This window comes from Rhamphochromis longiceps, linkage group LG9, assembly GCF_057381845.1.
Source record: "Rhamphochromis longiceps isolate RC_006_pf linkage group LG9, R_longiceps_female_GT1.1, whole genome shotgun sequence".
NCBI classification, from domain to species: Eukaryota; Metazoa; Chordata; class Actinopteri; order Cichliformes; family Cichlidae; genus Rhamphochromis; species Rhamphochromis longiceps.
Window position 1 is genome coordinate 27,868,436 of NC_140565.1, and position 25,902 is coordinate 27,894,337.

At 40.7% G+C, this 25,902-nt stretch overlaps 1 protein-coding gene across 1 annotated transcript in view; it reads left to right on the forward strand.

Annotated features, from left to right (window-relative positions):
- The first annotated feature begins 495 nt into the window (after positions 1 to 495).
- The window catches only part of dpp6a (dipeptidyl-peptidase 6a), a 228,636-nt gene continuing 203,229 nt past the window's right edge, over positions 496 to 25,902 (forward strand). The window contains exon 1 of the mRNA XM_085419146.1: positions 496 to 637. Coding sequence (XP_085275272.1) covers positions 587 to 637 — 51 coding nt within the window. The 5' untranslated portion in view covers positions 496 to 586. The remainder of the gene's footprint in view (positions 638 to 25,902) is intronic.

The window sequence follows — 25,902 nt, forward strand, 5'->3', positions numbered from 1 at the left end:
TTTTTGCGGAATTTAATGTGTTTGTGACAGATAGACGTGGCAAATAAGTGCATGTCGGCGATCGTAATATGTGTCAACCGTCCAGTTGATTACAGCTGACCTGGCGTCAGTTTACTCTGAAGGGTATATCTGACAGCGACGATCACCTGCATCTGGCCATCCCATTAAATCTGTGCTGCTTCTGAAAGAAACAAAACAACACGGTGTCAGTTTCCCTGTTCCACAGGAAATTGGATTTTCTGTTGCCTCTCTCTCTTCTCGCGCCTCTTCCAAAGAGAAAAAAAATCAAAAAAAGAAAAAAATCAGTGATCTCACTCAAACTTATATTTATTTTTCACCGTATGGTTTGCTGTTCGTGTGTGCGAGGAAGGACAGCTTGGTCAATACAAATATTGAGCAGTACACCGAAGAGCCCACGTTGTTTTCCTTCGTTCCCGTTAGGTTGTAAGCCCACCCACTTATTAACTGTCTCACTATGTAAGGGTCTGGCTGGGAAGCGGCGGGGAAGGAGAGCTGACAGAAGCTGTCCAAAAGTCCACATATCCAACCTTTTAGAAGCAGGCTCGGAAGGTCGACGGGAGGAAAAATGAAGGAAAAGAGTCTGATTGAGACTGCAAAAATGCAGGGCAACGTACTGGTAAGGCGGCTTTTTGACTCGTACGTAGTGTATGACGCCGATTTCGTTCCTTTCCCCCATCTGTTAGTTCCCGTTTTCCATAGCCTATGCGCTTTGACGCGCGTCGGCTGTTTTGGAAATGCATATAATTAATGTCTACCTTTTTTGCGCCCGTTATAACCATGTGAGGTGATTTCTAATAGTTCACGCCCTTTTTTTAATTTCACGTATCCTTCCCTGCTTGCAAGTGCAGCCGATCTAATGGAGCCAAGAGGGACATGAATCATAGTTAAAGGAGTTTGAAAGTTTTGTCCTGCTTTTATGGGGCCATTCATAATGACTGCTGAGTTTTGGCTTTGTCTCTTTTGCCTCGTGATGCTTCTGAGGGCAGAGGTAACCTTTTGCCCAAGGAGGGTCCCATTAATATTTTATTGCATCTAAAGCTGTGAGGTGCAGGATATATGACTCTGGCTGTCCTTGTGCAGGGAGCTGAAGGCAGCTATATGATTGTATGTATGAGGAGAGTGAATACTAAGTGTCCTTTGGGGGCTCTTTCGGATATTAAAGGCCACTATCTTGCCTATTTAAGGCTTTTGAGCCTTTAAATTTTTGATTTTGAGAATATTATAGTTCATTCTGCATTATCATGTTATTTCATGCCTTATGATCCTTTGCTGATGTTGCTTGAGCGCTTGCTGAAATTCTTATCCAACCAACCAAGGTAAAGAAAAAAAAAATTGATTCCTCCCCATGATTTCTTCATTTATAGCTGAATAAGCCGAGCTCTGCAAACACTCAAGGCCATTTTGGAAGATGTGGGTCACAGCTGTGTGGAGTCAGGCTTTTCCAAATGGTTCCTTGGCTGAAGATCGTCTTTTTCTCCCCGTGGCCTTAAGTTGTGAGGGGATGTGCTGAGTGTGTTTATCTCTTTGATCCCTGCGTAATGAAAAGTAAACATGGGTGTTTATCATGAGGATTTTGGTCAACTTCCAAATCAGAAATGCGCTTGCACTGAATGAGATGTAAAGTGAAAGTGATTTTAATTGTAGTTGCACGTCTAAAGAGAAAAGAAAAACTGCCTATCAGCATCTCTAAAGCCCACTAATTAACACTTAACTTTGGGGCAAAAACAAGAAGTTGAATTTTACTTGGGAATGAGTGCAAGACTTGGCTCATATATTACCCCCCTGACAACTAGTGGTTTTAGAGTTAGTCTTTCACTAAATGACACAATAAAGAGTCCTGTCAATGGCTGTATGCCTGTCTGATCTACAAGTGGCACTAAAATGACAAGGAGTGCTGCAGTGAGCTAGAAAAATGCAAGAAGACAACCCATAATGACAACCTTGTAAACATTTTTGTTTGGAAGAAAATCTTGTTAAAGTTCAGAATTTCACACAGTGTAAGGCAGAAGGCTGTTATTCAGTAGGTATTCCCTATGGGTTATTTTTTAAACCTAGCTTATTTAAAGGAAAGTGCATATCCCAGAAAGGCAGACTATTGTTTTCAGCTACAACTCGAGCATGCTACAGTACCCCTACATGGATCATTTATTCTTCTGAAAGTGGAAAAATATTTCAGGTTTTCCATCAGCATGACCCTTGTAAGTGAATTTAAACATCTCCTGTGATATCTGAAACCTGCAAGCAGGTCGTTATTGGACGGATTTACATTTAAGCAAATGCTTAATATTTCAATGGTTTTAAATTGACCTTAATTTAACTTTAAAAACAGAGAACACATACACACCCATATGTAAGAGAGGGCTACACTAAGTTTCTTTTTTCTTGCCTGAGTCCTAACTACTAACTAGCCTTTACTGTGAGCACCAACTCTACATTGACGATTGAAGGCCGAGAGACAGCATTGTCTTTTTTATGGGCCAGTGATAGACAACATTTGGATCACTGTTACACTGAATGCTGGGCCCTATCTAGACACTTTATGGCAGATTTCAATAACTTAATCACTGCTGCTGGCTCCACTTCACAATGGCGGAGGCATTTTCACACACAAGTGGAGAGTCCCTCACTTCACACAACAAAACACAATTAAGCCATCATTTTAAATGGGATGGATCTGCTGGCAAACTACTGCCACAGTTCCTGTATTATGCTGGTTTTGTACTTTTATTCAGCTACAAAAAACTTTTTAAATTAAAGTACAGAGCTATGGTAATAAGCTTGAGCCAAAAACTCAGACTTCAGAGTACTCTAAACATTTAGATTCCACTATTTTTTTTCTACATGAGGTGGTAGGTTTGGCACAAGTTAGTTTAAAGGGAGAAGTGATAATTTATTTTTCAGACACAGGACAAAGTGAGGGTCTGCAGCAAGGCTCAGTGTAAGATAAATAATGATTACTTTAAACTGTGAATCATGAAAATAATGAGGTCAGTGTATGTACAAGTAATCCCTGTGCAGTACTTGGAAAGCTCAGGATTCAGACTGCTCCAAAACTCTTTTTTGCAGTCATTTCAGGCACACAGTTTTGTCTGGAGGACAGAGACCCCTCCCTCCTGTCATTCGAACATTTAGTCTGTTTCAGAAAGTTTTGCCTAAAGGGAACACAGGACAAACTGAGTGCCTGTGACAAGGTGCAGTGTGAGATAAATAAGGATTATTTTGATCTGTGAATCATGCAAAGCTACTCTAGCACCATAAACAGACAGGCTGGAAATAAACTGAGCATCACACTGTATCGCATCATGCATTGCTGTTTTTCTGAAGCATTTTCTGAAGTTTTTTACCCATTTCTCACAGTCCTAATGGCAACAAAGCAGATAATGTACTTTTACTTGACAGGTTTATTATCCCAAGTGATTGCTTCTTGCACAGTAAGCACATACTCATGAGACTGAGACTAACTGTAGTGCCTCAGTGGGAAGTCTTCTCAGTAACTGGGAGAAAACTGCACAGCGTGATTTCTGACCACAAAGCATAATAGTTGGATAGTTGTTGTTGGCCGTTTGGGATTCTGTGTGCAAGCGAAGCACATAGTACTTTAAATGGGTGGCGAGAACCCCCAAGGTGTTGTGCCTGCACAGGAAATTGTAGCTCATCAAGTCTGCATCCAGATGCCTAAAGGGGTAATGACAGTGAAGACGTTACCATGGGATACATCGGCTATTATCGCACCCGTTCGCTTGCAGTACAGCATGTGCGGAGCTCAGTATGCTTGATGTCAGCAAATGTATGAGCTTCTGGCCTAAATGTGACACTGTTCAGAAACAGCTCAGACACTTGTTCTCCAGCTTTCACTCTGTTTATGTCTAATTGTTCTCTGGCATGGCAAACATCCTCCTTCAAGGGCACAGACGGCTCTGTTGTTGAACAACTAATGATTTGTTTCCCTCAGCTGAAATTGGGGGGGGGGAGAAAAAGGAATAATGGACTGAGAGATTTTTCTCTAGCAGAGGAGAGGCATTCAAAAGACTAACCAGAAAGAGTCCCTGTTGTCATGGTAATACCTTAGACTGTTTTGAGTTCTCAGTTTAAGTAAACATTGGCGCTCCTCCAGTGAGTGCTTCTGTTGTCTCATTAACTTCAAAGAGCGTGGCTGCGTGATGCAAAGATTCACTTCAGTTCACCTTGACTTTATGTGTATTTTAAGGTTACTGCTGGGGGGTTTGGTTTAATATATCTAAAATATTTTCTTTTGAAAGCACCTGCTAAAGTAAATTTCCCTTATTTAGCTGCCGTACATCATCCTGAATTTAGTCAACATAACTCTGCAAGTCATATAAGGACTGAGGTTGACTCAGAACTATGATGCAAATTGTAGAATTATAGCCACATATAATGTACAGTAAGATTCTTGTTCTCTGGTGGACAAAGTTTGGGCTGAGAGACATGGTTCAAGGTGACTAAACCTAGCCCTGGCTGCAGAGGTGGCACATGTACAGACTTAATTCAGTTCAATTCAATTCAATTCAAATTACAACAGTTTCCTCAAGGTGCTTTATCTTGTTAGGTAAACACCCTATAATAATACAGCGAAAAGCTGAACAATCAGATGACCCCCTATGGTCAAGCAGTTGGGAATAGAGGAATAAACTCTCTAACAGGAAGAAACCTTCAGCTGAACCAGGCTCAGGGGGGCAGCCATCCATCTGGAAGAGATTAATAATAACTAATGATTAAATGCAGAGTGGTGTTTAAACACAGTGAGTGAAAAAGGTGAGTGAAGAAGAAACACTCCCTTTTGTCTAGCCCCCAGCAGCCTAGACTTTGACTTATTTATTCCCATAATTATGGGAGGATTCGAGGTCAACTTATCCAGCACTAACAATATGCTTTATCAAAAAGTTTTAAGCCTAATCTTAAAAGTCAAGAGGGTGTCTATCTCACAAATCCAAACTGGAAGCTAGTTCTACAGAAGAGGGGCCTGAAAGCTGAAGGCTCTGCCTCCCATTCTACTTTTAAATACTCTAGGAACCACGAGTAAGCCTGAAGTCTGAGAGCAAAGATCTCTGCTGGGATGATACGGCACTATGAGGTCTTTAAGATAAGATATGGGAGCTGATTATTCAAGACCTTGTATGTGAGGAGAAGGACTTTAAAATTGGATTCTCAATTTAACAGGGAGCCAATGAAGAGAAGCCAGTGTGGCGGAAATATAATATCTCTCTTTATTCCTCTTAGAATAAGTAATGATGCTTTTGTTAAAAACTCCTCTGGTGAAAGTTGAAGTACTGGTGAAACCTCTGTAAAATGTTGTAAAAAGTATAAAAGTAAAAAGTAACTTTCCCATGAGCAATTTGAATTTATTTTTTGCAAAAGAAACTGAACCTCATATTATCTTAATACAATAGCAAAACAATATTAATTCAAAGGAAAACAAATATTATTTCAGCCTAAATTCTACTTCTAATAAATGTGCTCAGCTTGAACATCTGTAGAACACAAGCAGAGAAAAACAAAGGGAATTTAAAAAACAGAAAAAACCCCCAACTAGCTCTGTTGGCTGTTGCCCACAGTGTAGATGGGTTACTTTGCCTCCACACCTAAACAGAAAAATGAGGTTAAAATGGGATTTGAGAGATGTAGGAACCCTACGATCAGCTGTAGTGCTGCAGCGCGGGGAAGAGAATTGCTAAGAAATGAGTCGCATTAATTTCTGTTGTGAGCGGCGCAAGTAGATATTGTGTGCAGGCTGTGTTCAGCTCTGACCCATGTTGCTGGCGCTCTAAGATTCACTGCTCTTAGTGGATTTACCCGGATGAATTCAACATGATCTACGCAGATGTTACATGAGCTATCGCGGCTGATTTCCTAAATGCTACAAGGTATAAAGCTGGTATAACGGTGGAAGTCAGTGAGTGAATCTAATCAGCATCATCAGCTTAGATTAAAATTAGAGTCTGCTCCTGATGAAACCTAACACTGACTATAGCTTCTCTGCACCAAACATAGTGCAGTGTTGCAAACTAACCACTTTAACACTACTGAATAGATCTGAATAATGAATTCCTTATATTTCCAGTTTATCAAATGTCACTGAGCAGTCCTTATCTTTAATCGTAATCTCTCTTCTTCCTCCCCTGTCCTCTCTTTCCTACATCTTTCCCATTTTCTGGGTGAAGTTATTTCTCATTCTTTTCTCCCCCTGGAAGACACAGCAGCTGTATCTTTCAGTTAGCTGACACATGTTTGGTGATCACAACTGCATACAAACAATTGTGATATTTGAGCTGATACAAAGTTGCATTTAAATTGAACTGCAACTTAAAAAACATGAAACCCCCCGTGTGCGTTTCTCTTCTAGTAAGATGCTGAAGTACCATGTTGTTAGCTCGGTGATGGATACACCAATAGGATTGTCTTTTATGTGTTACTGTTTCCTACATTTAGGGTCAAATTGGGTCCATGTCCGGAAGGCGTGCAGTGATGCAATGATGTGAAATTAATTCCCCCAAATATCTACAAGCTAAACTAACGGGCCCGTTATAAAAATGTAGAGTAAAATGAGGAAAATATAATAATAATTATAATAATATTTGTGTGGAAATGTAAGAAGTAAAAGTTAAAAGTTGTTATATAATTAAATAGTAAAATACAGACCTGAAAATTTTATTTAAAGGTATTTAAGTAATGTTCTTTGTTACTTCCCCCCTCTGCCTAGCTGTCTATTTGTCCAAGTAGCTAATTATTTCATTGTTTTTGTTTTTTGTTTTTCATTTATAGGGATATTGCAACTATAGATTATTGCACATGTAAACAGCTTTGGACTATAGTGGCATACACAAATATTTTTTTGGGAACTTTTGTTTTTTTGTTTTTTTTAAATAACAGTCCAGCTCATACATGTCTCAGGTCTGTGATACTTTGCATTTACACCTCCAAAATTCTGTTTGACTGTGTTGAGCTTCTTCATGTACTTCAAAAAATACCAGCTAATAAATGAAACTGCTGGATTGATCAGTGAGGATTCACGGATTGGTAGCGCCATGAAAACAAGGAAATCTCAATACCCATTGCATATTTTCCACTGAGCTACTACACAATTACATTTTTCAGCTCTCTGGGTTGTACCGGAAAACCTGGATTCTTTCAGCTGCCCGCTTATTCATGAGGGGTCACCACAGCAGATGGAACTGCATGTTTGATTTGGCAGAGTTTTACACCAGATGCCCTTCCTGATGCAGCCCTTGCAGGGTTTGTGCCTCCTCCTGGTCTCAAACAAGGAATCGTTCTTATGTTTTGGCAAATGCATGAACTACTACACTTTGGAGGCACCTGGGTTTAACTGAAAACTAACAGCCTGTAATGTCTGCACTAGAGTTTCAGTCTGGACTTCAGGAAGTTTTGTTGCAACTTTTATGTACCTGATTTTTAAATAAATAGACATGCAATACCTTCCAATGTGTCATGATTAGGTGGAAGATTTTGATATATAAAGTTGTTTTTTTTTTTTTTGAAAAATCAATATTTAAATCGATACAAAACTCCAAACCTATGTAGAAATGCAAGATACATTCCTTTAGTTAATTGATTTTTTTCTTTTCTTTCTTTTTTATTTTCAACTTTGTTGAACTGTAAATGCATATTTTTTCGAATTCAATATCACTTTATTATCATATTGACACAATTCAGCAATGTATTACTGAATTATTGTCAAGAAACCCTTTAAAAACTTCCAAATCAATATCTATAAAAGCTCCAGCAAAGCCTGACTCTTGGAGAACATCTGACATTTAAAGATAAGCTTATTCCATCAGACAATGGCAATAAGCTCAATGTACAAACTGTGCCCGTTATTGAAGATCAGCCTAATTTGCTTCCCGTTATGTTTTCCCAGAGCACAGACTGAAAGCAGCTGTTTACTTGTACCTCAAACTGCCTGTTTGGCGTATTCCAGCTGCTCGTGCGCCTTCAGGCTGATGGGTGCATTTTGATTGAGGGGCCAGTGCGCATGATTTGCTGCTCCACTACACAGTTAATGCCTTTTCAATCCGAACTTTATTGCCGGAGGATAACTTGTAGGTGTTATGTCAATAGCTCACTTCACTTGCTTTCATGCCCGGTTGTTTCAAACCACATGAAGAAGAATTGAAATCACAGCGTTGTTTGACCACCTCCGCATGTATGCTGCTTTATTGATTGCTGTGCAATGCCTGCTGCACCCTGCACCGTGATTTTCCAGACATCTGGTATCTGTGCACCTGTTACCCAGTGTCATGTAGTGAGTGAGTCAGCATTTCTATCCCAACTCCGAGGCTTTTAAAAATATCAAGCAGGATTTGGGGAGAAAAAAGGTGTTAGATATTATAGTATGGTGAGGCTGTCTTTAACTGTAATTAATGACTGATTTAATTATCAAATAATTATTATGATTGTTACGATTAATTAACCGTTGTGTAATCTGTAAATTGTCCATCACCAGCTTGTAAATCCCACCAGTGATGAGTGTAAATTACTCATTGTGCCTAATCTACAGTGGGAAGGCCGATTTATAATGTCATAAAACATCTAATCATAAATACATTCAACAACGTAAAAGCAAAATCCCATCATAAATTGCTGTCAGAAAGCAAACTTGCAAAATGAAAGTCATTTTATGCTATATGTGCATGCTTGTGGACATATTTATGTACTTGATTGGGGTCAGAAACGCAACAGTCTGGGAGTGAGGGACTTGATTTATAGTGACCTTTACGCAGGCCGCAGTTTGTCAGCGGTGGCGGTGCACAACAGCAGCATTTCATTAAGCATACTGGAATCCGTCATGCTGAGTGTTTTCCCCCTCGGCTACATTTGTTTGTCAAGCAATCAAGCGAAGCTGGCAGATGGCTGGAGTTATCATCTTTTCCAGCATAGCAGATGAAATCCTATGACAAGGGTAGTTAGTTTTATTTTGTCTCTTGTGAAGTCTTCTTGCCTTCAGTGTTTTTGTTTTCTCTTATTTAGTGGTGTCTTCATCGTTTCGAGCTGCTCTTTGGAGAGAAAAGTTAAATAAGCTGAAAAATAATGGTAATTTGACTTTGATGGAAGTCAAAATTACCAATACCAGTGATCAGCCCTAAAAATTCTATCTTGAAAAATTCACTTTCGTGCCTATAATAATGGATTGCATTTATATAGCGCTTTTCAAGGCACCCAAAGCACTTTACAATTCATTCACACACTGGTGGAGGCAGCTACAGTTGTAGCCACAGCTGCCCTGGGGCAGACTGACAGAAGCGAGGTTGCCATATTGCGCCATTGACCCCTCTGGCCAACACCAGTAGGTGGTAGGTGAAGTGTCTTGCCCAAGGACACAACAACCGAGACTGTCTGAGCCGGGGCTTGAACCGGCAACCTTCTGGTTACAAGACAAACTGCCAACTCTTGAGCCACGATCACCCCTAACCAGTTTTGCAACAAAAAACAGCCATCTTTCTTGTGACCAATTCTGCTCAGCAAACAGTGGCTTTGCTACTGCAGTGTTCCGTAACAGTATTCAACGAAAAATGTATTTGGTTTGAAACTGTTTAGTTGTCAGACGAAAATTACTAGTGAAGACTTCATTTTACCACTGTCTACCATGCCGCCAACGTAGATGCATCTGCCTATTCTACAGCGTTTTATCTGCATTGGCATTTATTTGAGTCAGTTAGGCTTAAGTACTAGGCCTCGGGCCTAGAGAGTAGTAAGTGATGGACTGGCAACCATCAGTTGCTAGGAAAAATGTGTATTCCTCAACCAGTTGGTAAGTTGGTAAGGTGATATTGGTTACAAAGAGGTATATGGTGCTGCAATGAAACCTTGCATGCTTTGATCACTAGCAAATTCCCCTATTTACCCCTAGTTGGGATGATATTTGGAACATGCCAACATGTCTGAACACACTCACAATCTACTTGCTAAGCTGTAGTGAAAGTATAAAAGTTGTGATGTAAACTGGGAATAGAGCATATGCCTTTAAAATAAAAGTTGTGAGTGTTTGCAGACAAGTTGCCAACCACTACAACCTGCTGCTGACCAAAGCAATCACAAGGAGTTTCTTGGTGCTTGACCTTCTTGGCAGCTGTTTTCACCACGCTCTTCCAGTGATCGTCCACCACGTGGTCATATTCTTCCCTAGCGACCTGTGGTTGCCTCTGGGCCTGTGTGACTGAGGCCCTACAGAAAACATAAAACTCACAGATTATTTAACTTATTAGTCTGTTATTTTTTTTTGACTTGTTTCAAAACTCAAAGTGTAAATATATTTGTTTTTGCCAGATCAGCTACCTCTTGCCATTATATTCATTGTCAAGCTAACTAGATTTCAGCTGTGTTAGATTCACGATAGAGCTTGAGCTTCTCACACACTGAGTCTACACAGGAATTTTAGCATGACCAGCATGTTAGCAGAGCTGTAGGAGCTTCAGTCCTCCATCTGTGTCTACACAGGAGGCATTCTGGCAGAGCAGTATTTGAAGGCCATTCAGGTTCTGCTAACTCTCTGAGCTCAACTCAGAATCACTGCAGGCTGCTAAGTGTTACTACAGGACATTTCATGGTGGGATCGCACTGGCCACAATGCCCCTCAACTTAAAGCTATGTGAAGCTACAAGCAGTTAGCTAAGCTCACTCTAAAGACTTGTACTATAAATCTTGCTCCTAGCACCTCTAAGATGTGATATCTCACATAAGAGTGGGTGAGTTTCCCATTTGACACTGTGTCTACACAGGAGCTGTTGCATGAGCAGTGTGTTAGTAGAGCTGCAGGAGCTCCTGTCCTCCATCTGTGTCTACACAGGTGATGTTCAGATATAAAGTGACGCTGTGTGTTGGTCATTCATGTTTTGGCAGTCCTCGGAGCTTGACACACAATTACTGTAGCTACTTATGCAACTAGGAGTTGACACTCAAAGCTATATTTAAAATGGGCTTGATTTGATTCTAACAAGACAACTGTGACACTGCAATATTGACAAAATAGCACTTACAGTACTTAAACATTCCTTTTATTGCGTTTACTGGTTCTATTGCTGTTTTCAGGATCACATTTTGCCATGATGACACACACTCACAAGGTGAAAACAATACCATCTACGCTTTAGATCGCATTCATGAGCTTATAGTGCAAGCCGCTATGTGGCCAGTAGACAGCAGCGCTGATTAAAATAGAATTGAGATGGAGGACTGAAAAATACAACTGAAACACTTTCTATGTAAGCTGTAACACAGTTAATTTCTCAAAATGTTGAACTCAACCTTTTAAGCTGTGGATTTGGGGAAAAAAAGTATCATAATCTGTTTGCTCAATTGAGTTCACAAAGGTGGATCAATAGCTTCTTGTGATATCTTTAGTCCATTTTCCAAGCTGTTGTGTTTCCTAATGTAGCTTGTGTGAACTCTTCTTTAGGAAACTGAACAAAGAAATCTTTTCAATGCAGCTTCTGATTATTTTCTCAGATATTAGGTTTTAAAGAGTTACAAAATGACCGTGATGTTCTGAAGTCTGAGGCATTGCCTTTAAATTTTGTTTTTTTGTCTGATGAGCTGTCCAAAACCCCCAAACTATTACAGGGAGTGCAGAATTATTAGGCAAATGAGTATTTTGTCCACATCATCCTCTTCATGCATGTTGTCCTACTCCAAGCTGTATAGGCTCGAAAGCCTACTACCAATTAAGCATAATTATTAGGCAACTTCCTTTCCTTTGGCAAGATGGGTCAAAAGAAGGACTTGACAGGCTCAGAAAAGTCAAAAATAGTGAGATATCTTGCAGAGGGATGCAGCAGTCTCAAAACTGCAAAGCTTCTGATGCGTGATCATCGAACAATCAAGCGTTTCATTCAAAATAGTCAACAGGGTGGCAAGAAGCGTGTGGAAAAACCAAGGTGTAAAATAACTGCCCATGAACTGAGAAAAGTCAAGCGTGCAGCTGCCAAGATGCCACTTGCCACCAGTTTGGCCATATTTCAGAGCTGCAACATCACTGGAGTGCCCAAAAGCACAAGGTGTGCAATACTCAGAGACATGGCCAAGGTAAGAAAGGCTGAAAGACGACCACCACTGAACAAGACACACAAGCTGAAACATCAAGACTGGGCCAAGAAATATCTCAAGACTGGTTTTTCTAAGGTTTTATGGACTGATGAAATGAGAGTGAGTCTTGATGGGCCAGATGGATGGGCCCGTGGCTGGATTGGTAAAGGGCAGAGAGCTCCAGTCCGACTCAGACGCCAGCAAGGTGGAGGTGGAGTAGTGGTTTGGGCTGGTATCATCAAAGATGAGCTTGTGGGGCCTTTTCGGGTTGAGGATGGAGTCAAGCTCAACTCCCAGTCCTACTGCCAGTTTCTGGAAGACACCTTCTTCAAGCAGTGGTACAGGAAGAAGTCTGCATCCTTCAAGAAAAACATGATTTTCATGCAGGACAATGCTCCATCACACGCGTCCAAGTACTCCACAGCGTGGCTGGCAAGAAAGCGTATAAAAGAAGAAAAACTAATGACATGGCCTCCTTGTTCACCTGATCTGAACCCCATTGAGAACCTGTGGTCCATCATCAAATGTGAGATTTACAAGGAGAGAAAACAGTACACCTCTCTGAACAGTGTCTGGGAGGCTGTGGTTGCTGCTGCACGCAATGTTGATGGTGAACAGATCAAAACACTGACAGAATCCATGGATGGCAGGCTTTTGAGTGTCCTTGCAAAGAAAGGTGGCTATATTGGTCGCTGATTTGTTTTTGTTTTGTTTTTGAATGTCAGAAATGTATATTTGTGAATGTGGAGATGTTATATTGGTTTCACTGGTAAAAATAAATAATTGAAATGGGTATATATTTGTTTTTTGTTAAGTTGCCTAATAATTATGCACAGTAATAGTCACCTGCACACACAGATATCCCCCTAAAATAGCTAAAACTAAAAACAAACTAAAAACTACTTCCAAAAACATTCAGCTTTGATATTAATGAGTTTTTTGGGTTCATTGAGAACATGGTTGTTGTTCAATAATAAAATTATTCCTCAAAAATACAACTTGCCTAATAATTCTGCACTCCCTGTAGGTGTACTAGAAGGGCACCAAGAGAGTGTATCCTAGGCCAAAGCCTTATTTTACAGCTTTCATCATCATCACCATCATTATTATCATTCATATCCTTCCATTCATTCTTTTTTGCTTATCCTTGTCAAGGTCACAGGAGGGCTGGAACTTATCCCAGCTACCATAGGGTGAGAGGTAGGGTACGCCCTGGTTAGGTCACCAGCCTAAAGTAGGGTTAACACATGATAGGATGGAATAATATGCCAAAGAAAATCAATCAGCAAATCATCATCTGATAAACTTTACTATTAGCAGGGAACATTTAAATAATTAAATAAATAAATAAATTAACTCCAGCTCGCACTGGAACGGTTCGCAGCCGAGTGTGAAGCAGCGGGAATGAGGATCAGCACCTCCAAATCTGAGGCCATGGTTCTCAGCCGGAAAAGGGTGGAGTGCCCACTCCGGGTTGGGGATGAGTTCCTGCCTCAAGTGGAGGAGTTCAAGTGTCTCGGGGTCTTGTTCGCGAGTGATGGGAGAAGGGAGCTGGAGATCGACAGACGGATTGGGGCTGCAGCTGCAGTAATTCAGACGCTGCACCAGTCCGTCGTGGTGAAGAGGGAGCTGAGTGTAAAAGCGAAGCTCTCAATTTACCGGTCGATCTACGTCCCTACCCTCACCTATGGCCACGAGCTGTGGGTATTGACCGAAAGAACGAGATCGCGGATACAAGCGGCAGAAATGAGCTTCCTCCGAAGGGTGGCTGGCCTCTCCCTTAGAGATAGGGTGAGAAGTTCGGCCATCCGGGAGGGGCTCAGAGTAGAGCCGCTGCTGCTCCACATCGAAAGGAGCCAGCTGAGGTGGTTCGGCCATATGACAAGGATGCCCCCTGGGCGCCTCCTGGGTGAGGTGTTCCAGGCATGTCCCACCGGAAGGAGGCCCCGGGGCAGACCCAGGACACGCTGGAGAGATTATATCTCTCGGCTGGCCTGGGAACGCCTTGGTGTTCCCCCGGATAAGCTGGAGGAGGTGGCTGGGGAGAGGGAGGTCTGGGCCTCTTTGCTTAGGCTGCTGCCCCCGCGACCCAGCCCCGGATAAAGATGGATGGATGGATGGATAAATAAATTATCAGTATCAGTTATTAACAGTCGCCAGCAATTGCAATAGAAGGTATGGGTCCTGGAGGAATCTCTGTAACTAAGACAGACTGCACTGAAATAGTGCTTAATTTCCACATTTGTGTTTTGTGTGAACATTTATTCACCAATAAAAGGCAGCAATACATCCCAAGTGATTCATCTTGTTTTGAATAGCAGCTAATAATAAATCCATTTTTGAATTGGCGTGTCAGTTTGTTTCGGGTGCTTAAACGCCCTGCCAATGGTAAGATGACAGGGCAAACAATGAACAGTGGTATTATTTTGGCTTGAAAAATACAGAGAATCGAAAACATTGAAGATCTATTCAACATCTTACTGCCAATAAAAATCCATATTGGTAGAAACCCATTTGAATTGTTGGCCCTTTTCTCTTATTCACACCAATGATTTAATTGGATTTCTTAAATCCGCTGCAGTGGCATCACACTGTGGGCTGTCTTGTTTTTACTGCCTCATGCATGGAAATGTCCCACATAAAATCCTTGAGATATTCACAAGCGTTTTGTGCAGTATGTGTCGTCTCTGTCTGTTGCACCCTCTCCTGGCCTTGAGCAATCAATCATCACTTAGCCAGACTGCACCATGCCGAGTGCCTCAGCGAAATAATGAGCATACAGTAGGTGAATATTTCATAGAGCCCGCCCTATCCATCCCTACATTATTTGCATCTTGAGATTGAGGACCCGTGCTAGTTAAAGTGTGATTGCAGTGATGTTCTTCTTTTATGAGGAGATGCCATAATTGGGCTCGCTCAAGTAGCCGTGTTGATTTCTTTCTTCTCTGTTTTTATGAGTAGCTATTCATCATAATGAAATTGAAATAATCCTCGTCTCTTTAGTGAACACCCATAAAGTAAGTGAGGGACACATACTCCTTTCATGAAGTACATTGAGGAGGTGAATCCAGGTCATTATCCCATACTGATTTATATAATACTTTGTCTCAGAGGAGAAGATGGTGATGTAAAGATCATAAAGATTACAGAAATATATTAATAAACTCTACTCTTCTATGTACACTTTATACAACCACTGTCCGCAGACTTGTATTGGCAGACACTCGTTTCCAGTCAGTTTTTCTAGTGGTATTAAAAGAAATAACCTCTCAATGCATTTGCACAATTCCATCTCCTTCTTTGATACCTGACAAGGCCACCACTGATGGGTAGATCTCCCAAGGTGAAAGAAATCCAAGTAGTTCTCCTAATTAGATGAGTGACACCATGTGTCAAGATTCTTTTTTTTTTTGTGATTGTGCAGCATTTACAGTATTGGTAATGGTAACAAGGAACTTTACTTTTTCTTAATAGAAACTCGGGAGGCTGAGCTTGTAGGTGTTTTTAGCTCATTTTTAATATCAGCATATGAACTCAAAATGACAATGTTGATATTGCAGGAGCAATGTTAACCTCCTTAACCTCACCACCTGCACTCATGTATATATCATGTATATATCTATCTATCTACTTAACACTTTTAATTCTTATTCTCATTTTTATTTTCATGTCTATTTAAGCTTAATTTATAACAGTATTTATAACAGTATGTTTGCACTGAAGCACCGCAGCAATTTCCTAATGTTGTAAACCCGCTCAACATTTGGCAATAAAACCCTTTCTGATTTCTTATGCCTCAGACACAAAGGGCTTTAAGACCAGTTGGCAACCCCCTGGCGATCTCTGATTGTGAGGGGATAAATGTGTACTCCCGACCACTTGAACTGTTTATTCAAGTGGTTGCTGGAGCTTTTTGGGTGTCACCAAGTAAAAATTGTTGCAAAGAGGCTTCTGCTCTATAAATCTTATTGTGATTTTGGTCACTAGCAGATTGCAGTTGTTAGACATACAGTGGGGCAAAAAAGTATTTAGTCAGCCACCGATTGTGCAAGTTCCCCCACTTAAAATGATGACAGAGGTCAGTAATTTGCACCAGAGGTACACTGCAACTGTGAGAGACAGAATGTGAAAAAAAAAATCCATGAATCCACATGGTAGGATTTGTAAAGAATTTATTCGTAAATCAGGGTGGAAAATAAGTATTTGGTCAATAACAAAAATACAACTCAATACTTTGTAACATAACCTTTGTTGGCAATAACAGAGGTCAAACGTTTACTATAGGTCTTTACCAGGTTTGCACACACAGTAGCTGGTATTTTGGCCCATTCCTCCATGCAGATCTTCTCGAGAGCAGTGATGTTTTGGGGCTGTCGCCGAGCAACACGGACTTTCAACTCCCGCCACAGATTTTCTATGGGGTTGAGGTCTGGAGACTGGCTAGGCCACTCCAGGACTTTCAAATGCTTCTTACGGAGCCACTCCTTTGTTGCCCGGGTGGTGTGTTTTGGATCATTGTCATGTTGGAAGACCCAGCCTCGTTTCATCTTCAAAGTTCTCACTGATGGAAGGAGGTTTTGGCTCAAAATCTCACGATACATGGCCCCATTCATTCTGTCCTTAACACGGATCAGTCGTCCTGTCCCCTTGGCAGAAAAACAGCCCCATAGCATGATGTTTCCACCCCCATGCTTCACAGTAGGTATGGTGTTCTTGGGATGCAACTCAGTATTCTTCTTCCTCCAAACACGACGAGTTGAGTTTATACCAAAAAGTTCTACTTTGGTTTCATCTGACCACATGACATTCTCCCAATCCTCTGCTGTATCATCCATGTGCTCTCTGGCAAACTTCAGACGGGCCTGGACATGCACTGGCTTCAGCAGCGGAACACGTCTGGCACTGCGGGATTTGATTCCCTGCCGTTGTAGTGTGTTACTGATGGTGACCTTTGTTACTTTGGTCCCAGCTCTCTGCAGGTCATTCACCAGGTCCCCCCGTGTGGTTCTGGGATCTTTGTTCACCGTTCTCATGATCATTTTGACCCCACGGGATGAGATCTTGCGTGGAGCCCCAGATCGAGGGAGATTATCAGTGGTCTTGTATGTCTTCCATTTTCTGATGATTGCTCCCACAGTTGATTTTTTCACACCAAGCTGCTTGCCTATTGTAGATTCACTCTTCCCAGTCTGGTGCAGGTCTACAATACTTTTCCTGGTGTCCTTCGAAAGCTCTTTGGTCTTGGCCATGGCGGAGTTTGGAGTCTGACTGTTTGAGGCTGTGGACAGGTGTCTTTTATACAGATGATGAGTTCAAACAGGTGCCATTCATACAGGTAACGAGTGGGGGACAGAAAAGCTTCTTACAGAAGACGTTACAGGTCTGTGAGAGCCAGAGATTTTCCTTGTTTGAGGTGACCAAATACTTATTTTCCACCCTAATTTACGAATAAATTCTTTACAAATCCTACCATGTGAATTCATGGATTTTCTTTTCACATTCTGTCTCTCACAGTTGCAGTGTACCTCTGGTGCAAATTACTGACCTCTGTCATCATTTTAAGTGGGGGAACTTGCACAATCGGTGGCTGACTAAATACTTTTTTGCCCCACTGTAATTTGCATGGGAGTCATGCCTGTATGCTGCTGCAGCCAGCACATTTTAAAAGGTGCAACTTTTGCTTTAAAGGTGAATTGCCTCCTCTATTTTTGGTTTGCATCACACTTTTCTCAGTTTGACTACAACTCGCTAGTTATTTGTGACTGTTTGCAGACAAGTTTGCAAGGTGTGTTCCATTGACAATGACTTGTCCATTGTCCATGGACCAAAATAAACCAACAAATTAATTTACCAATACAGCATTTACAATGCAGTGAAGATGTATTTGCTTCACCAAAGTGTCCATGAGGTCACACATCATTACATAAAAACAAAAGCAAATCATCATACGAACAGTCAAACATGATGGTGGATGTGTAATGGTCTTTGGCTGCTTTGCTGCTTCAGAACCTAGACATTGCTATAATCGATTTTTCATAAAATCAATAATTTTTCATGGCACTGTATAGGCACATTCAAAGATGTTGGCAGAGATTTCAAAATAAAACACACGATTTTAAAAAGCAAAAAGGAAAAGCTTTGTCAGGTTTAAAAGTGTTGTTTTCCCCGACTTTTCCCCACAGGTTTGTTCTTTAGAGTTGCATTACAAAATAACCTTGAAAAAGAATAAAAGTAAAGAACAATGAGCGTGATGGATTACCCATCTCAGACAAGCAGGTGCTTTCAAGTTAATTTTCATAAAGTGTAGTGAAATTAATATAAACACCCCTCGAGAAAGAAAATTAATCTAAAAGTATGTGGTAAACTTCAGAAAGTGGACACCAATACTGTGTATGAAAGAGGTAAACCAACCAAATTCTGAAAAAGGGAAGGTTTTTAGTAGCTGTTTTACACTTTAAGGCTGATGTAGTGATCCCCCCCCCTTTGTTTTTAAAGAGGTAGTATTCTCATGGGATCCGGAAGAGCAGAGGTATCATTCTAAAAGCACAGTGCTGTAACTACAGGCTAATTTGGCAGTCTGCTGTATGGTGCCAGAAGCAGACCTGTATGTATATATTGCACGTCATAATGCCTGCTGTTTCTCTTACTATGATTATTCCAGCCAATGAGAAGAAGGGCTTTTATGGATATGAATACGAAGATGAGTCTTTTGGTTTGTCTCATGAAGGCCTGTTTCCTTTCTCTCACAGAGCGACTTTATCTTTGTGCTTGGCGTTAATCATGATTTCCCTCAGTAACACTCGTTAAGGCTCTGACATGATAAGCTGGTTTCCACCACTTACTCATGGCATTGAGTGTAATTGCATTTCACGGGCAGACTGGATGCACAGAATGAGTAAGTGGACGACCCGACAGCTCAATTTATCTGAAATCACTGTCTCCCTGCATCACTACAGTGTTTTCCTGCTATCTTCTATGTGTGGGTATATAATGCATGTGTTTTCTATATTTATGTCAAAGGTAAGGTTGGTAAACAAGATATAAACAGTGTATTTTTTTTAGTGTGTGAAACAAGGTAATAAACATGAAGAGGATTAAGGTTAATGGCAGAGACAGTGCAAGTAAGGCTGGCTGACAGATCGAGGGGCAGATGGAGAGGGAAAGAAAAAGTACAATGCCAAGTTTTTGACTTTCAAATTGGACCACACAGCCGAGAATGATGAGGGAGTTTGGAGACCTATTAAAAACTAAGCTCTGCAAAAATGAGAAAAAAACAAAAAAATCTGCCAAGATTTGCCACATTCCATCAAACTGGGCACAAGAGCGTCGTTCTCACTCAGACTGACTGGGATCAAGTAAAAGGCAGCAGAATTAGCCAAGATAGGAGTATTGAAGTCATATGCAAAGCAAAGTTGAAAAATCATTCTGTCATGAATTTGCACATTGGACTCTTTCAGCTGGTTGGTGTTTGGGATATTAATTTGACATTAACCTTCAAATGACATTCAATTTAGTTACTTTTACGTTTGTATTGCTGCAGCTGTGCTATGTCATTTCAGTACTGTGGTTATTCATTATTTACACTATTGATAAATCTGGCTTGTTTATGTGTTATTTGAAATGTCAGGAGTGAAATATGAAGAAAAATGCCAATGAGAACTTCAAAAAGGCCAAGTAAATCTTTAGGTGTGTTTTTGTTGTTGTTGTCATCGGATTAATATCCCCAGGCTTCTCAAATTGCAACAATATCAAGTAAAGTTGCACAACGTCCTGTTTCGGAAGCAAAACCAGAAAATGTTTGACATAATTGATCATTTCTTAATTGCTGACGAACAAAGGTAAATAGTTTACTTTTGAGCTTCAATTTGTAATGAAATTATAAAACACTCCAGCACCTCTTTTTTAAATTTGTTTGTGAGAGAATCGAATGCATCTGAAAACGTGTTAGATTCAAACACCTCTTTAAATTCACAGTAAGTTGTTCATGAGGGGCAGTTGTGTTCGTTGGTGCTTTAGAAGTCTTTTGTAGAAGCTTTATGAACAGCCTGTAGAACCATTTTCCTTCCTCCTCCATTGCCATCAGGAAAGCTGTGATTAATTTGTGCCATTTGATTCTTGGCAGTAGAAGTTGGGGAAACTGCCTGCTAGAATTCTGGGTAATGATGTACAACTCAGTCTAACAGGGTTCTTAGCTTGCCTCTCCAGCCTCAGTGTAGCAGGGAGGGCTTTGTGCACGCACGTACACGAGGAATTCAATTAGCCTTTTTTCTTCTTTCTTTTTTTTCCCGTGGTACGCTCTCAGAGTCGTGTCCATCTTGTAAGTAAGCAGCTTCTGTTACAACTGTGACATCAGACAGATGCCCGGCCTCCCTGTTCAGCACTGTTGTTGCACTCCCTGTCGTGTGGCGGAAGTGCCATAGGCGGTTTCCCGGTTAGAGTGGCTGTCTAATGAGATCATTAAAGCTAGCCAGACAGAAAATGAAAAAGCACCTGTTGTAAAGGGGAATGTTGTGTATTCCCTAAACATTAGCATAATATTACCTCACGGTGCATTGGGAGGACGCTCAAGAATGCTAGGAGAATTGCTAAATTAACTTTTGTGCAGGCATGCCTTGTGCAGCTGATATATTATTAATTATGATATGGTTGTTAGGGATTTATTTCAATTAATTGGAGGCACCCTGAATGCCTCATGGATGTAACATGCACACTCAAACTGTTTTGTTTCACAGCTCCAGAGATTTTTTTGTTTGATTTCTTCAAAGACATCATAACACGATGTCTGCGACTCAGCTGTCTGATTCATTACAAGTAAAATCTCAAACCCACAACAACAGCAAAAAGGGACCTTTAATGTGTTCAAACGGCATAAGCAAGACGAACATTTTGCATCCGATAGCCGGCAGTTACCCAAGCTGGTGAAAGCTGGAGTAATGAAACAAAGCAAGGGAGAACATGGAGTCAAGATGAGGTGAAATGCCTTCTCGACGTAGGCAGGTACATTTGTTTCAAGGTGTTATTTATTATTATACTGCTGCCAGAGTGTGTAACTGTGCAGGGTTGAGATTGAGGTTATCTAAACTGTGCACATGCAAGAGGCACAGTGAATCTGTGAAAAATAGGTTTGCATAGTTTGATGTACTGTGATTCGGGAAGATTTACAGTTGGCAGGAAAAGAAAAACATAATAAGATTTAACTAATTAAATTTGGTAATGAGGCTCAGCAATCAATACCTGTATGCAGGTGTCAAAAGCAGTTAAGTTATTACAGTTCTGCTTAAAGTCTGCAGTATGTGTGAGGTAGAGTACAGTGCTGTAGTGCCTCACACTGTATGGAAAGCTCAGTGAAGCTGACTTAATTGATTACAGTAGTATCCTGGGCTCATTTGCCAAACCCTACTGATTGGGCAGATGCTCACTGGCAGGTATCCACACCAGCAGTACAGAATGGGCCTTGCGGCACATGGTGTGTCTGTATGAGTTTGTGTAAAGATGCACCAAAGGTCTATTAAAGCGGGTGTTATAGAACAAGAATGAAGATTTACAGTGGCTAGGTTAAAGCTGGGCACACCACCAAAATGTCTGTGCTAATGTCCAGGATCTCTCATCAAACCATTTGGCTTGGGCAATATGTGCTTTACTTATGAAGAGTGGGTTATTATTTGTTTCTTGACTCACCCCATTTTGCTTTGCAGTCAAATGTATTACTTGGCCGTATTTAGAAGTTATCATCCAAAGTGAAGTCCATCCATCCATTTTCTTTACCGCGTATTCAACTTAGGGTCAAGGTGAGGGTGTATTATGTATCTGTCAGCTCATCCCAGCTGACACGGGCAAAGAAGGAAGTAGAGGGATGGTACTCCATGAACACATTGGCAGTCCATCACTATTAAGTTTTTTGTTTTTTTAGCTTTAGAAGAAAAAAAACATTATCTGTATCAAACTGTAAAAATATACTGCAAATGGCATGACATCTCAATGGGCAGTAGGTGGAACTGCATCTTTTAACGTGTCATTTTTCAGCCATAGTCATTGCTAGAAAGGTAAATTAGAGAAGTTTAACTGGCGATTGCTGCTAAAATACTAGCATTTGCTCACTTTTGGTTTTAAGCGTGATATTCATCCATCCATTACAATCCTGGTTTTGACATCCATAACAGCTCCTCTTGGAAAACTAGCACACATTGGGATGTTAGAGTACAATTGCTGAAAGTAGCTGCTTTTGTGTCCTTAAATGACACTGGGAAAGTGGTACAGCTTAGTTTACATGGAGTGTTATGAGCTAGAAAACCAAAATCTTTAAAGCTAAAAACAAATGCTCTTTGTAACAAGTTGCACATTTCACTTGATGCTTCACTATTACGAAGCTGTATAGAAGTCGCCCGTGCTACTATGATTGTAGAGTGATTTTAATCACTTTTGTTATAAATAACTTGCTGAAATGCCTCAGACTAAAAGGTGTCTGTGGTTTTTCTTTGCATCTCCGTCTGTCTTGTCTGGGCAATTGTAAACCAAAGCTGGCCTCAGCAGCCATTTTGTCATCACGTATTGATTGTAAGGGAAATACCTAGAGTCTGACATGGCCAATTTGTCATGAACAGTAGAGGCGCACACCCAATGCCACTATACAGGCCTAATTCATCACACTGTATTGACTTGCCTCAGCTTCTTCCTGGCCATCAATTATAATCTTTGGTAAAGGCATCAGCGCAGTGCTTAGAAGAATCCTTAGAAGCTATAGGAGTCGTTTGGGCTTGTAGTTATAGACTGATCTGTATTTAGAGCTTCTTCTCTCTGTTCTGATTTACAGCAATTGCACCGAGAAATGCACCACATCTAAAGTGTACCATCCTCTTCTTTTCCATCCTTTTTCTTCCTCTCTTAACCCCAAAACACACCCTCTGTTATTCCGTGTTTAGCTTGTGACACTTCCCTTTCCGTGACATCTTCCTCTTGGTGTACTTCTCTTCTACAAACCCACTGGCATTTAATTTTTCCCAGAGAACAAGGAGAAAAAAAGCTCCCCTCTAGACTGATAGATTTGGGACATAATGAGAAGGCTCTGACTCGTGGGCTGTCAGGTGAGGGTGTATCTCAGCGCCCCCTGGAGCCTCGGAAAGGTCAATGTGTCTCTTAATCAAACATCAGGCAGGCCAGCCCCACTGTCAGCTGGACGTTGGTGCTCTCTCCCTGCTGAGTTTAAAGTTCACTCCCATCTGCTCCCTTAAACTTACCCCGAGCCACAAAATGGCGGCAGTTATGCTCTCATAAAGCTGTCGTGAGGTAGATTTGATAGCCGCTTATGGTGGAGCCGGGTGATGAAGAGGCTTTATGTTCTGAAAACGAGCCTATCTCAGCTACACTGGATAGTGCGTGTCGAAGTATTCATCCTCAAACAGGTTTTTCTTTTATTGACCTTCACAAGGTATGCTTTATTTCTAAGATTGTCATTGCACATTAAAGATGATTTTAATGCAACAGTGTGAAATGTGAATATGATATCTACAGCTCATCACTTTACTCTGAAACCTTGAGAGGAAATTCCTGTGATCGGTGTTTTTTCTTCATTTGGTCTTCTTCTTTTCTTCAACTCAGCACCAAACTATGTTCCTACTTTTTCAAAAAGCATTTTCAGAGTGCCGGAGATTAAAAAAATGTTACTTGTAAGAACACGATGTGCTGTCTTAAACTAAATAGCTGTAGCCTCAGAAGTGGGTTTTTTTTTTGAGAATCAAACCTGAAAATCTTGTCTTGGAAATATCTCAACAACCTTGAATGAACATGTGGAACTCATTACTCATTTATTTTTTTTGACACATTCTTCTCTGGCAGAGTAAACCTCCTCAAAGAGATTTTTGAAAATGAGTCCACTCCAGTTTCTAGCCCTTCCCAGATAGAGTACTTAAAATGAAGACAAGTCGTTCATCTACAAAGCCTTGGCCAGGAGGAGTGATACATTACTATGAGGCCTAATCAAGTTTGGTGTGGCTCATTGGTCCTCTGTGGGCTGCAGCACATTCAAGCACCACTATTTTCCGAAGGCAAATTGGTCGTGGGGATGATGTCCCCCTAATGATTGTTTCTAATGTAAAGCTAATGTAGTGGTGATCAAAGCTTGCCTCTGGAATTTAAATAGTGTGCGTGTGTGTGTGTGTGTGTGTGTGTGTGTGTGTGTGTGTACGTGAGAGAGAGTGTGTGTATATGTGTGAGGTGGAAAGAAGAAGATAATTGCCTCACAAAAAGTTTACCAGAAAGTAATTAGAAGGAAAAGTTAAAAATTCACAGATGTGTAGAATATTAGCCGTGCTGATGACAATGGATATATAGCTGGAGTGAAAGACTGGTGTTTAATACTTGGGTCACTTTCATTACAAGTGAATGACTACTTCGAGCTAGCTTCAAAAGCGAGTTAAAGCCTGTAGACTCTATAGCTGATTTACCACTTCATTATAACTTTGGGCGTGTGGCTGCTTTGTCAGAAAACAAGGATGTCAATACTCAAGTCCTGATTCCAGCTCAATACCTTTAAATTATATTCATAGTGTTTGTGGATTTTTTAATACAATTTTTGAACAAATAATAACTTCCTGAGTGACTACTTGCACTGGCGTATTGTTCAAGAGGCCTCTGCTTCAGTTAAAAAATCGAATTGTAGTATTTTGTGGCCTTTTATTTGTGCTAACCAAAAATCCTACAGCATTAGCTGGCAACTTCTCACTCCACCCCTCCTCCAAATATGATCAGTTCACTCTTAAAAACTCAAAATGTCCACAGCCTAAATGCTAAATTCAAGGCTTCAAAACAGAACTTTGCAAACCTGTAGGTGATATTAGTAAATTCAGGTCAGATTAATAAAGATAAATGTATATAAATCTATAATTGTACATACTTCTGAGTAATTTCAAACTGAATTTCTGTTTACTGCGGTCCACCCGCAGTACATTTGCAGACTCATGCCACTGTTTGGGAACAATTGCATCCACCTATCATCTTCCACTTATTTGAAGTCAGATTGCAGTTGCAGCAAACTAAGCAGAGTATTCCAGCCATCCTCCACAACCACACCTCCAGGTTACGTCTACACTAATCCAGATAAATTAGAAAACAGCGTTTTTGTCTAAAAGCGCTCCGCGTCCAGACTATCCTTTTCCATTGTTTTCATCCACACTGAAAACACTGCGTTCCTGCACTGCGCATGCGTGAAACGTAAGACAGTTGACCTGCCTCATTTCCATCTGCCGTTTATTTACTTTCCGGCTCTTTGAAAAGTTGAGGGAAATGTTTCGAGTTTTACCTGCAGCTATATGTCCACAGAAGACAGTGTTTTTGGCGTAGAGGTTGGCATTTGTCTTTTTGGGAGATACATTAAAAAAAATATTAAGGAAAAATGAAACTAAACGGAACACATTAACAACTTCTCAGCAAGACACTAGTATATCCCCAGAAAGTAAAGACTAAAGATATTGCGGGTATTGAGGGTGTGCTTTTGCGTTGCTTTCTTCAATGATCTGATTTGTCCTTTTAAATAGAGATGCTACTTGAATAATTACACAGTAATGTCCCAGCCTCTTATTCCCATGAAGGTAGCTGATAAAAACACGCAAATCTTGTGTTTTTGCAGAAACACGAGATTTGTTTCAAACTTGTGAAATATTATAATGTCAGCATAACTTATATGTGTTTGTGTGTGTTTCTTTGAGTCAAAGTCAAAGTGACTAGTGCCAGGGACAGCAGCCATATTTCTCAGCTGGCACTCTGGCTGCAGTCAAACAAGTCAGTGCCAAGTTTTCTAGTCTCTCTCTCTCTCTCTCTCTCTCTCTCTCTCTC